Raw genomic sequence first — 12,498 nt, forward strand, 5'->3', positions numbered from 1 at the left:
CATTTTGTTTAAAAGAATGAACATAACATTTTATGAGCATGCCACTAGTATCTCATTCTCCAACTTGGAAACTGGCGACAGTGCTCCCTTACCTCTGCTTGACAAAATAGTTCAGAATAGTTAATTATATTGAGAATATGAATGTCTTGTCAAACCCACATTTAAGGAAGACTAGATATATGCCTTTCAAAAGACAGGCAAGGTGTGAAATGCTTATTGAGGAGCCTAAAAGTGGAGGAAATAGGAAACACAATTCCACCGTTAGGGTATAGTGATTTCCATCACCTCTGTGATGAAAGGGCAGGGTTTGGCCTACTGGTTTCTGGGGGAGATGTGTGTGCATTCCACCACACAACTTTACACATTCAAGCCTCCATCACCACAATGAAACCAAAGGACAGGGACGGGTTTACTGGGCCTTCTGCTGCCCCGTGCTTGATGAGGCTGCAGGCCTCCTCCACTTCCTGTCTTAGTGCCACCTTCCCTTCTGCTTTGCAAACCTAACTGCATTCTGCTAACTATGCTTACATGCACAACCCAAACCCATCTCCAAGTAATGATAGTGTGTGAGGTACACAAACCCTCCATGGGTGTTATCAAGTGTTTATACCACCGCAGTACTGACCAACTTCATCCATAGCAAAAATCAACAGCACAAATCTTGTCATCGCCGTCATGGTTCATACGAGGCTAAAGCAACAAGTCGCAGTATACACATCGACGCTAGAGAAGAGGAGGAAGTGGGTTGCGGAGCATCCTGGGAAATGTAGTTATAAGACACACATCCCTCCGCATTGAGCAAGTGACTTGTCTTTTTATTTCCTCTTTCCAAGCAGGGCATTTAGGGCATATAGGAGCATTATAACAATACAAATATTAGAATTACAATTCTCTGATGATTGATTTCCCGAGTCAATCTGTAGCTATCTTTTTCTTATTCCATGGGGCATACGTGAGAGCTGTCTACACAAAACAAGTGGGAAAGGACCTGCAACAAAATGTTTATTAATTTATGGATTTACAGCCTGCTCGTCACCATATTCTAGTTCAGAGTGATCTTGTTCGCGGTGCAACCGTGCCCTCGGCCACGGAACTCCACTGCATTTCCCCACCCCTGCAACAATCGATCAGCGTCCTGTAGCTACTGATGCTCAGTCCTCACTGGGTTGACTTCTCATTTCCCCCAGGGTTTTCTTTTGCCTTTTTTATGTGTGTACTTTTTCAAACCTTGGGATTACTCCGAGTTCCCTCTTGTACGTGGCTGTTGTCTGGCAGCAGTACGCAGATAACAAAATTGGAATATATTCTATAGAATATAGAATAAAGAAATCCAGGATTTTGGCGTAGCTGTAATTTGGTAGCAGCAGCAGCAGCACTTTCTCCGCCTTCAGCACCCGACAGCAAATCACGCCTTTTCTAACACAGAACTATTATTATTGTTGTTGTTATTATTATTAAGTTTTAAGACCTTTAAAAATTCATTTTTAATGAAATTTATATACCACTGACTGTGAGAAAAACCGTTAAAGCTGTTCCCGTGCCAGTGCATTGTTTCCAAATTGAAGAGCGTTTAACTTACACCAGTTTTAGTGCAGCTCCCTGCTAATATTTTCAGTGAAAGGCGGGATGAAGTTGGTCTAGCTTTCTTGCAACAAAGGGCTACCTACTTGAATAAGCCCCACCCAGCATCCTACTGCATATAAGAAAATTTATGCTTCAGTGACTTGACTGCAGACCCGTTGGGCTTCAAAGTTTGAAAGCACTCAACTAAAAAAAAAGAAAAGAAAAAGAAAATTCCGCAAGAAAGCTTGCTTTTTTAATTTTGGCTGCGACACGCAGCCCAACCCCACAGACGCTAATATCCTGGATTTCTCCATTGTTTTCTTTGGGCAGCTCCCACTTCCGCCTTTTGGGAAGACCCCAAAAGATGGCTTCCGAAGCTATCTGGGCCGTTCTATCTGCCTTAAGTCTATGGTTAGCCGTATAGGCCGCTGTGCGCGTGCCCCGGGATGGCTGGGTGCTCTTTGCAAGGTCACATGGTTGAGCGCACCGGAATTTCCGGTTTCCTCTGGATCGGCGTTGCGGCTTCGCTGTGGAGGCCCAGGGTGGCAGAGCTGCCTGCCTTCCTTGTGGTGGGTATCTTCCCTTCGCGCTCCCGCTCTTTCTCTGGCATGGAAGGCCCCGCCTGCCTCGCTTGGCATGTGGGGACGACTCCCGTCCGCCTTGGGTCGTGAGGGAGGCGGGTAGGGAAAGGGTCCCTCCTTTTGTCCCTCTCGGAGCAACGAGACCGCACGCGGGAAACGCGCTTGTAGCTGACAGGGCCGCACGGGACAGGGCAGCGGGGAGGGGAGCCTCTTGCCAGGGATACCGGTGACTCTGACGCATCCTCAGCTCTTGGCATTTACAGGGTGGGGGGCAATAAGAGGGGGGGGGCGCGTTTGGGCTGTAGAAGTGCTCTCCCGGAAGAGGTGGGCCTGGAGGGGTATCCGCTTGTTAACAGTGAAGGAGGTAGACCCAAGTTCTGCACCCGGCGACGGCGCGGACTGTTGGTTTATTATGTATTTTGTGTCCTTTTTCTGTAGTTTTATGTTGTGAACCGCCCTGTGATCTTCGGGTGAAGGGCGGTATACACATTTAATTAACAAAATATTTATTTGGGGGGTGCGCGATGGATTTCAAGCTTCCTGTGAGAACGCCTTTGGAAGGTTCCCATTCAGTTACTGCTATCTTCAGTTGACAGGGTTGTTCAGAGGCCTCTCTTCCATGACACTTTGGCGAGCTGCTGCCAGTGTAGGCTAAGATGTATGATGTACCATTGGACTGGTTTATGTAGCAAGATGGTTTCCTGTGGTCCTCTGTCATGGAGAAGTGGGGTGCTTGCAGATTTGTGATCCAGAAGTATAATTGGAACAGAAGGTACAGAAACAAAAATAAAACCCCTGGCTCTAGGAATAATTGTGCAAGCATCTGGAGAGGAAATGAAAAGTTAGTAAATTTAAATGATCTTAGGAAGGCGTTTTTATTTTTAAAAATATATTCATTGTTTTATATACTGTAGTTAATTGGGAAAACAGCAGATATCACCGGCTATCTTAGAAGGGGCATTCTCACAAGACAGAATGCTAGCAGTAACGCGCGCACGGACACACACACTGCAGGGTGTTGGAGTGGATGACCCCTCTGCAGATGTAGAATCATAGAGTTGGAAGAGACCACAAGGGCCACCCAGTACAACCCCCTGCCAAGCAGGAAACACCATCAAAGCTCCACCACACTCCTTGGCAGCAAATTCCACTGTCGAACAGCTCTTACTGTCAGGAAGTTCTTCCTAATGTTTAGGTGGATAATATAATCGTATCATTTTTACAGCTCATTCCTAACTGGCTTTTTGGAAGTAAGAGTGGGATAGAAATTTAATGAATTAAATAAAAATGTCTGCTTGGAAGCAATTCCATTGTATTTACCGCCAAGATGGTAGAATTAGGAGTGTGGCCTTAATTGGCTATGAGTAATAACTGTAGTCTTAGAATCAAAGCAAATGCGGTCACACTTTGTTCCAGTGACGTTGTTGCTGCAGGCAACACATATGAACGACAGATTCTAATTATGCAAACCCTCAACAACCCTTTACCTCTCCCTGAGCTCCTTAGAGTATGAGTGGGATACAGAAATGGAATACATAAAAACTATTTGGCATTTCCCCCCATTATATTTACTGAATATCTGGAAAGACTTGTTGATGGATATAGAGCATCTTCTTGTTTTTATTAGTTTTAATATGGTAGATTTTTTATTCAGGGCACACTTTATTTGAGCATTGGCTTGGGAACACCTAATTCTGTATCCAAATTTTAATTTTGTTAACAGCTGCACTTATATGCTGCTAGAAGACACCCATTGCAAACTGACTTTAAGCAATTAAAAATAATATAGAGTTTGGATTTGATATCCCGCTTTATCACTACCTGAAGGAGTCTCAAAGTGGCTAACATTTTCCTTTCCCTTCCTCCCCCACAACAAACACTCTGTGAGGTGAGTGGGGCTGAGAGACTTCAAAGAAGTTTGACTAGCCCAAGGTCACCCAGCAGCTGCATGTGGAGGATGCAGAGACGTGAACCCGGTTCCCCAGGTTACGAGTCTACCGCTCTTAACCACTACACCACATTTGTATATATAATAGATAACTGAAAATGCAAATAAACAAAAAAACCAGTTTTAAAACAAGCATTAATTGTTACAAATCATCAGCATCAAAAACACTCAAAATCAGGTAATCAATATATTGAACACTTTTTAAAGTATAATTATTATTTTAAAATAAAAGTTATATACATTGAGTTCTGGGAAAACAAAGGACATACCTCTGCAAATAGTTTGTCTGCCATTAAAATTGTTGGTTTTTTTTTTTTTAAAGTTGTGTACAGTAACCTTCAGGGCAAAAATGGAATATCCTTGGGTTGAAATATTCACCTAGTTTCTCTTGTGCTGCCATTTCTAATTGTACATCAATTTAAATTGGGATGCATACAGACTTTTGTTTATAGAGTGGGTGTTTAAGGCAAATTATGGTGGAGTTCAGGAAGTGCTGTACATTTGCCAATATCCAGAATAAAGAGCATCTTGCTAGTGTTTTGGGCAAAACACAGATGATTTATTTGTGGGCAGTTAGGATGGACTGGAAGTGGCTCTGAATTTCAGGTAGGCTAGATGTGTGTAAAGTTCAGTGAAGATTAGATAAGAACTCCTTTCTCTGATTTGCAATGCATTTTGCTAGGCTCCTTCCTTACTCATACTTCCTCTTCCTGTGCTCTTTCCACTCTCCATATCTCATCTCCTTTGACGCTTCTGAATAAATTATGGAGCAACTTCACACCATAAATTAGCACCTGTTGCTTTCCTTTGGATATGACCCATGTTGTGGTATTGATGCTATGTTTTAAATTGCTCTAATCAGAATGGGCTTACAGTGGTGCCTCGCAAGACGAAAATAATTCGTTCTGCGAGTGTCTTCGCATAGCGAATTTTTCATCTTGCGAAGCACCAAGGCAGAATAGCGGTTTTCGCGGGAAAATTCCCCCCCCCCCCCGTCTTGCGAAGCAAGCCCATTGACTTTTTCGTCTTGCGAGGCAGCCTTCCGCTAGCGAATGCCTTTCGTCTAGTGAGGCATTCGTCTAGCGGGGCACCACTGTATTTTATTATTCTAATTGAGTTAAATGCTGTCTGTAGATGTGCAGGATTCACTGAGATGTTGAAAGACCTGATGAAGGTTCTAGGCTGTCATTGATTCAACCATTCTTGTGAAAAATAGGACCTTGCAAACCTCATCAGTAGAGGTGATGGGGAAATGTTTTGATTTAGAGTAGTTGAGTCTCACAGTTCACAATGGAAATGCGCACTGTCTTTCGGTTGCACAGTGGTTGACTGCTTAGCTTTTGACTCTTACCTTGTAGGTTCAAATCATTCAAGAAGTTGAACTGGGTAATATTTGCTGGTTTAAAAGATAAAATTCATTAGGCAGAAGAATACTAATTTATTTGGCTTTTTATCATATTTGTATCTTGTAGAAAACAAAGCTGCAGTTTGACAAAAAACAAGAACACTTTCTTCTGTTTGTCTTATCACAGACAAAATGTGGGGAAACCCTCGACCAGCCAACAGAATGGGTCCTTTTCGGTAAGTGTTTAACATGAAATACGTTTTTGTATTTATATTTGTCCTGTATTAGGCTAGATGCCATATAACAAGATGACACAAAATCTCTGCTTCATAATTGGTAACCACTTGTGACAACCCACTTGCACAGCATCCTTACAGGGCTTGCCCTTCCCCTCCACCAGCTCCTCCTCAGGGTTTCCTAGTGCTACTTTTTATGTAGTCAAAATAACATCTTGAGTACTAATGAGGGAGGTACCATTAGTTCTGGGGGAACTATGCTCAATGGTCATGGAATGCTGATGAGAGGAAGAGGGTAGAATGGAGTATCCTGGAAGCAGATGTAGCTGGTGCATATAACTCAGTGTACACTTGGAAGGTATGAACATTTCCCTTGTCAAATTGACAGTTATATTAACAAATGCCTACAGGAATTACTGAATGATGCTTTGGCAGAAAATAGATTCCATTCAATGTTGGGACACTATATAGTCATGGAAGAGTGTTTATGGTCATGTTTATATGTGCGGGACATGAACTTGACCTTCGTGGCCAAAGCTACTTTGCTAGGCTACTAGAACTGTACATTATGCCTTGTGTTATTGTAGGGTTTCTAGGATCAAAAGCTGGAAGCTTTATGGCATGCATGCATATGCTCTGACACAGTGAAAAATCTTGATAGAAACAGCTATATTGACAGAACCACTGATAGGTTTGGGGAAATGTCTTCAAAGAGTAATGGATAGTAGCCATCAGCAGACGACAGAGATGCTTTGCTTTTATGCATGGGTCTGCCTACTAAAAACGCATGAGACATGTTAGATGGGTACGCAGTTGTTATGGTGCAGTGAAGGAGCACATGAGGAAGGTGCAATATGCATTACTGCAAACAGATCAAAGTAAGAAAATGGTGCAAGCCGAGAAAGTATATAAAATCTCATAATTGTCTCTTCTCCTTGATAGTACATTACTGCAACTAACACATGGACTGGGCAGTGTTGTTCAAATATTGATCTTGTCCACAAAGGCCTTGTTTTATGAATATAGCAGCATGAGCATAGTTGCTCAGCTGCTTAAGATAGTGATAAAACCAGATTTAATGGAAATTATTTGTTTGGAGGAGCATCAAGGACAAATGCGGTGGCTTCCTTAATGGAGAATTCCAAATGCCCCAGCTGTATGTACTGTGAGACTATGTAGATTGTTACCTTCAATGACTCATTAATATTTCAGGTATTCCATGTTGAGTTCAACTGGGAATTATGGTGAAATGGGAGTACGCAAGTTTACTTGTCACGCCTGTCGTATACTACCTCCTCTTAAACTACCAAACATCAATATCTTCTGCGGATCTTACTGTTGAACAGCTCTGTAAAAGGTTTAGAGAAGAACATGCTGATGTGTAGATTACAAACTCGAAGGACATTATGAATAACACTGTCTTTATTTCTACAGTGGGAGCCAAGAAGAAAGGTTTGCTCCCGGGTGGAACAGGGATTACTCTCCTCCTCCCCTTGATAGTCTTGCTCAAGAAAGACACTCTGGCAACTTCTCTGGCAGAGAATCACTTCCTTTTGATATCCAGGGACACCCAGGCATCCTCAATCCTCAGTTTGCCAACAGAGAGGAACCTACTTTCAGCTTTGGAGGTAGAGATGGACCACATAGTGACTTCAGAGGTGGGGAGGGTCATTTGCATGGTTTTGGAGGCAGAGATTACCCACCTTCTGATTTTCAGAATAGAGATGAGTCACACTTGGACTTTAGGGGCAGGGTGCCACTTCTTCCAGATTTTAGAGGCAGGGAGATGTATCAAGGAGATTTCCAGGATAGGGAGGGCCAATCTATGGATTATAGTGGAGGAGACATTCCTCCAATGGATTACAGGAATAGGGATTCTTTCCGTATGAACTACAGGGATAGGGAAGCTCATAATATGAGCTATAGAGGCAGAGATGATGCTCCATCTGATTTTCGTGCAAGGGGAACATTTGATTTAGACTTCAGAAACCGAGATGGATCTCACCCACACTTTAGGGCAAGGGACATGTCTGAACAGGATTATAGGGGCAGGGAGCAGCCATATTCAGAGTTTAGGAAAAGAGAAATTCCTGATATGGACTTGAGGAGCGTGGGTGCAGCTGACCTAGACTTCAGAGACAGAGATGCACCCCATTCAAATTTCAGAAATAGGCCAAAATCTCAGGCTGATCAGGATTTTAGGGGTAGGGATGTGCCACCTACTGTGGATTTTGCTGACAGAGATGTGCCCTCAGTGGACCCAAACCTTGTGGACTACCAGCATAGCCTTTCTACAGTGCCGCCAACAGATAGAGAATCTGAGGTAGATGAGGCTGGACTTGCTGCTAGAGAGAGGTCTTCCTTTAGTGTTCAAAGCAAGGAGTTTCCACATTCAGAACCAAGAGCCAGAGAAGAAGAATCTCAAAGACAGAAGCCTGAGACTGACTCTTCACTAGACTTCCAAAGTAGCTGTGGTCCTCTTCCCACTCTTCAGGACCAAGATAAGCCTTCTCAGGCCTTTGTTAGCAATCAGGAGTTCCCTGCGGGTGAACAGCAAGTGTCTGAACCATCTGCTCTTGGACCTAAGGAAAAAAGTGACCTGGAGTTCCTTGGAAGGCAGGATACAGACTATAGGGGCATTGAGTATCGAGATGTAGATCATCGACTGCCAGGAAGTCAGCTGTTTGACTATGGACATGGCAAGTCTTTTGCAGAGGGCAAGTCTTCTAAAGATTCTCAGCCAGATCTTCAGGTATGTGATTCGTTTGAAAGCTTGTGTCTATAATCATGTGTAAACATATTTACGAAAGCTTTGGAAGAATATGTTAATTACAGCCTCCCCTCCTTTGTATATTTAAAACCTTAAGTTAAGCAATGATATTTTATAATGTTGAAACTTTCTCAAATCTAGTAGTCTTCCCTTGCTTCCTTTGCTTATGGGTAGTGATAAAGCGGGATATCAAATGCCACATTCCTGACTGACAGGGGACTTCAAACAGCTTACATGTGAAGCTGATTGTGCTTCAACATCATGAACGTTTTATATAAAAACAATACTGTGTTATTTATTTTAAATCATTATAAACTGTTTAGTAAAATGATAGGTCTTCATTATTGTCTTTAAAGTTTCCTTGAACCTTTTCTTTAAGGACCAGGATTATAGAACCGGCCTCAAAGATGTAAAACCGAGTAAGCTGATTCGACTAGGAAAAGTGCCTCAAACTGCAACAAAAGATGATGTAAGTATTTATTTTGCTTCTTGGAACTTAATTAGAACAGCCAATGATCCACAGTAACAGTTTTTTCCATTTGTTGTTGTTGTTGTTGATTAAATTTATACACTGTCCTTCATCCAAAAATCATTAGGCGGTTTACAACATAAAAGCACAAAATGCACAACATAATAGTGAAAACAATAACACCCCCAACACACACATTTAAAGGCCATATATAGTTTAACAGCCAAAGGCCTATTTGAAGAGGATTGTGTTTTCCTGGCACCTAAATGTATGTAATGTGGGCGCCAGGCGAGCCTCCCTGGGAAGAGCAATCCATGCGGGGAGCCTCTGTGTAAAAGGCCCATTCTCATGTTGCTGCCCTGTGGACCTCTCATGGAGGAGACACACAGATAAGGGCCTCAGATGGTGATTGCAGGGTCTGGGTCAGTTCATAGGGGGAGAGGCGGCCATTGAGGACCTGAGGCATATAAGTCTACATAGATCAAAACTAGCACTTTGAATTGGATCTGGAAACTGCAGCCAGTGCAGTTGGGCCAGGATTGGTGTTATACACTCAAACTGTCTTGCACCAGTGAGCAACCTGGTCATTGAATTCTGCACCAGCTGAAGTTTCCAAAGTGTCTTCAGAGGCAGCCCTGTGGTAGAACAGAATGTTCCTTTTAAAAAAATGTTACCGTGTAGGGTTTTGTTTTTTTGTTTTTTAAACTTAACCTGAAACTTTGTTTGCTTCTGTAGATTCTTAATGCTTTCCAAGCTTGTGTTGGGACACCAGTGAAGAATATGCGCCTGAAAGATTATACTACAGGTGAGAATTTATTCAGTGTCTATTGGGTGGATTTACATTTCACCTTGCAATTATGGCTTCCTTTTCTGACATCCTTACTACTATTGATTAAATGGCCTTTGGGTCATCTAGTCTTCCCTTGCCTTCTTAAGGATTGAGCCCAGGCTTAGCAGAGGTGATTTACAGCTGACTTGCTAATTCTACGTTAGCCATGAAAAAAGCCCCAAAACACTCCAAAGGAAGTCTTCTGGAGAGGACAGTGGATTGTTTCTAGTGGATGTTCTTTATTAAATTTTCTCATTGGGCAATATTTTTTCTCATCCCTGAAATACTTGCCCTGTAACATCCTATGTACAAATAGTCTTCTCGTAAGATTTTGTGGCACCTAATTCCAGTATCTTCAAATACTGATAGCTCTAAATAGCTCAGTGGAAATGTTTCTATACTTGCCAAGTGGAAATGTTTCTATACTTCTATGCTTCCCAAGTTTCTATACGCTGGGTTGGACTTCTCATTTCAGAGGATGACTTCATTAAAATTTCCTGGCCTCAATCCTTAAATTCCTGACTTGTTCAAATGAAGTTTAGTTAGGGAATAATTAGCAGTTTTCTTGATGGGGGTTGGGGAGGCAAACAAAGATGGGCAAACAAGCAATTAGTGGCTTAATCAGATCATGGCTGGAAGTTCCTTATTTTCTCATGTGGGGGTAGGAAGCAGAGTGAAAGCCTAAGGCTTGTTTTTGTGATGCCAAACCATGGGTGAAATTCAATATAGCACTTAGGCAAACATTCTGTCCTCAACCTCTCCTTCCTGTGTCCCCTAAATCTGTTCTATGGGTTTCCCCAGGTCTCTGAAGCAGATTTGACGCTGGTATGGGGTGCATGTAGGGAAAAAGATCCGTTGTGCAAGCAGAAGTTGTTCTGTTCGCACAATTATTTAGTTGAAAACCACCCCATGTTCTGCTGTTAGGTCTGAGTAGCTTAAGCAAGTTTGTTCTGCAGGATACAAAAATTTGTCAATATATGGAGATTCTTCCTACAGTATTCTCAATCGCAGTGACAAAGAGGCCATGTAGTGTAATAACCCCTAACTGGGAGGGAAATAATATGATCAGTGCTTTTATGCTTCCTTTATGTATTGCTGTTTACAACATGATTTTGGTCAAATTTGTGATTTAAAAATAATAAATAAATACTTAATATAAAATATTTATTTGGAAATGATAATTTCACACCCTTCTGTATTTCTACTCCCAGAGAGGTTGACTACTACTAGTAAATAGTTAAAAGCAATACAGCATCATGTTGAAAAACTAGAGTTAAAACATAGGTGCGTGCAGTTTTGATTAACTTTCGGTGTCAACTGATTTCTTTTTGAAATGTTTGAAGCAAACCCTTTGAGCTGAAAAACATATCCTTGGAATTGAATCCCAGTGTTTGTTTCTGAGAAGTATGTCTGGAAATAGAGAATTGGGATAAAGTAGGGTTGAGTTCAGTTTCGTGAGTAACTACATTGAATGAAAATTTCACTAAATCATTAGTAAAACAGAATTTAGAGGAGAGATTTATTTTAGTATTCTGGTATGTATAAGCAGGCACAAAATATGTGTTTGATTTGTTTTAAGGTCTAACTTCTCTTTGGATCCTGACGTGTGGCCGGGGGGGGGGGGGATTACAAATCTGCCTGGTGGGGTTTGATTTCCAACAGTCCTCGGCACTGCTTGAGAAGCTGTAACAAACTAGGGAGCTGAGAAATCCTGCCAACCATTTACAGAGCTTTCAGCCAAAACTAAATTGAATGCCATGTTCTGTGTGCTGCTGTAATACAGCAGAAAAAATATATATAAATAGGGGATTCTGGGTGCAGAGAAAGTTCTGTACTCTACAGGCATCTAGGTTTTCTGGGAAGAAAATTCTGTTTTAAGCCGCCTTATATATTTGTCAGAGCAATAAATCTAAATATTTTGAAAATGATAGGATTTAGAAGGGATGAAAATATTTGAATTATCTTTATATTTTGATAGTCAAATGTATTCTTGAATTACAAGCAACTGAAAGCACTTTGATATACGTATTTTGCAACTCTGATTTGATGTTTGTACTGATGCTTGGGGCGGTTTCTCAGGAGGTAAGCCTTGAAGGGGTGGCATGAGGGTAGAGTTTGTGCAAGAGTTTGTAAAAAGTTTTCTATCTACCACAATCTGTGTAGGTTGAGAACTTCTCATGTTAGCTGCCTTGTTTAAAAAAATGATGAAAAGGTGGGATATAAATTTAACAAATAAGGTTTGGTGAATACTTTAGGTTATAATGAGTATTACAGGTTATAACTGTTCTATGAAACATCTTCGTTCAGTCCTTCTCTTACCCATTTTTGCCATAACTGAATTCTGCCCCTCATCTTTGGCTGCCCTGATGTTTCTCTAACTCAATTAGAAAATAGTTGTATGTGGAACTGAGTTTTCTCTGTGTAATGCATGCTAAAGCTCTGGTAGGCAGGGAGTTGGCAGCTTGTTGAAAACATGGCACATTTAGTTCATAATTCACGTAGCCTCTTTAGGCAGGTATGCTATGTTGATATGACAAGATAGCAACTGTAAGTCTCCATGTGAAAAGTGAGCAAGTATTGCCTGAATCTATCCTCTCTGATAATGTGACATAGGACATTTGTTCTTACTTCTCTTAAGGATGCACGCTTCACCTAGCCACATCATACACGATCAATTTCGTGCTCTTGTTTCAGGGACTTGACTAGTTATAATTCAGTCTGTGTTCTTCCATATATTTCGGCAGCCTAGATCTGACA

At 41.6% G+C, this 12,498-nt stretch overlaps 1 protein-coding gene across 3 annotated transcripts in view; it reads left to right on the forward strand.

Moving 5' to 3' along the window:
* The first annotated feature begins 2,037 nt into the window (after positions 1-2,037).
* The window catches only part of RBM6 (RNA binding motif protein 6), a 51,129-nt gene continuing 40,668 nt past the window's right edge, over positions 2,038-12,498 (forward strand). The window contains exons 1-5 of one of the 3 annotated variants that reach the window (XM_033140578.1): positions 2,038-2,132; positions 5,625-5,673; positions 7,108-8,425; positions 8,823-8,912; positions 9,648-9,717. In XM_033140578.1, coding sequence (XP_032996469.1) covers positions 5,630-5,673; positions 7,108-8,425; positions 8,823-8,912; positions 9,648-9,717 — 1,522 coding nt within the window. In that variant the 5' untranslated portion in view covers positions 2,038-2,132; positions 5,625-5,629. Of the gene's footprint in view, positions 2,133-5,564; positions 5,674-7,107; positions 8,426-8,822; positions 8,913-9,647; positions 9,718-12,498 lie in introns of those variants that run through there. The other 2 variants (XM_033140577.1, XM_033140576.1) reach the window with 2 other exon arrangements.

Source organism: Lacerta agilis, chromosome 2 (assembly GCF_009819535.1).
Source record: "Lacerta agilis isolate rLacAgi1 chromosome 2, rLacAgi1.pri, whole genome shotgun sequence".
In the NCBI taxonomy this organism is placed as follows: domain Eukaryota; kingdom Metazoa; phylum Chordata; class Lepidosauria; order Squamata; family Lacertidae; genus Lacerta; species Lacerta agilis.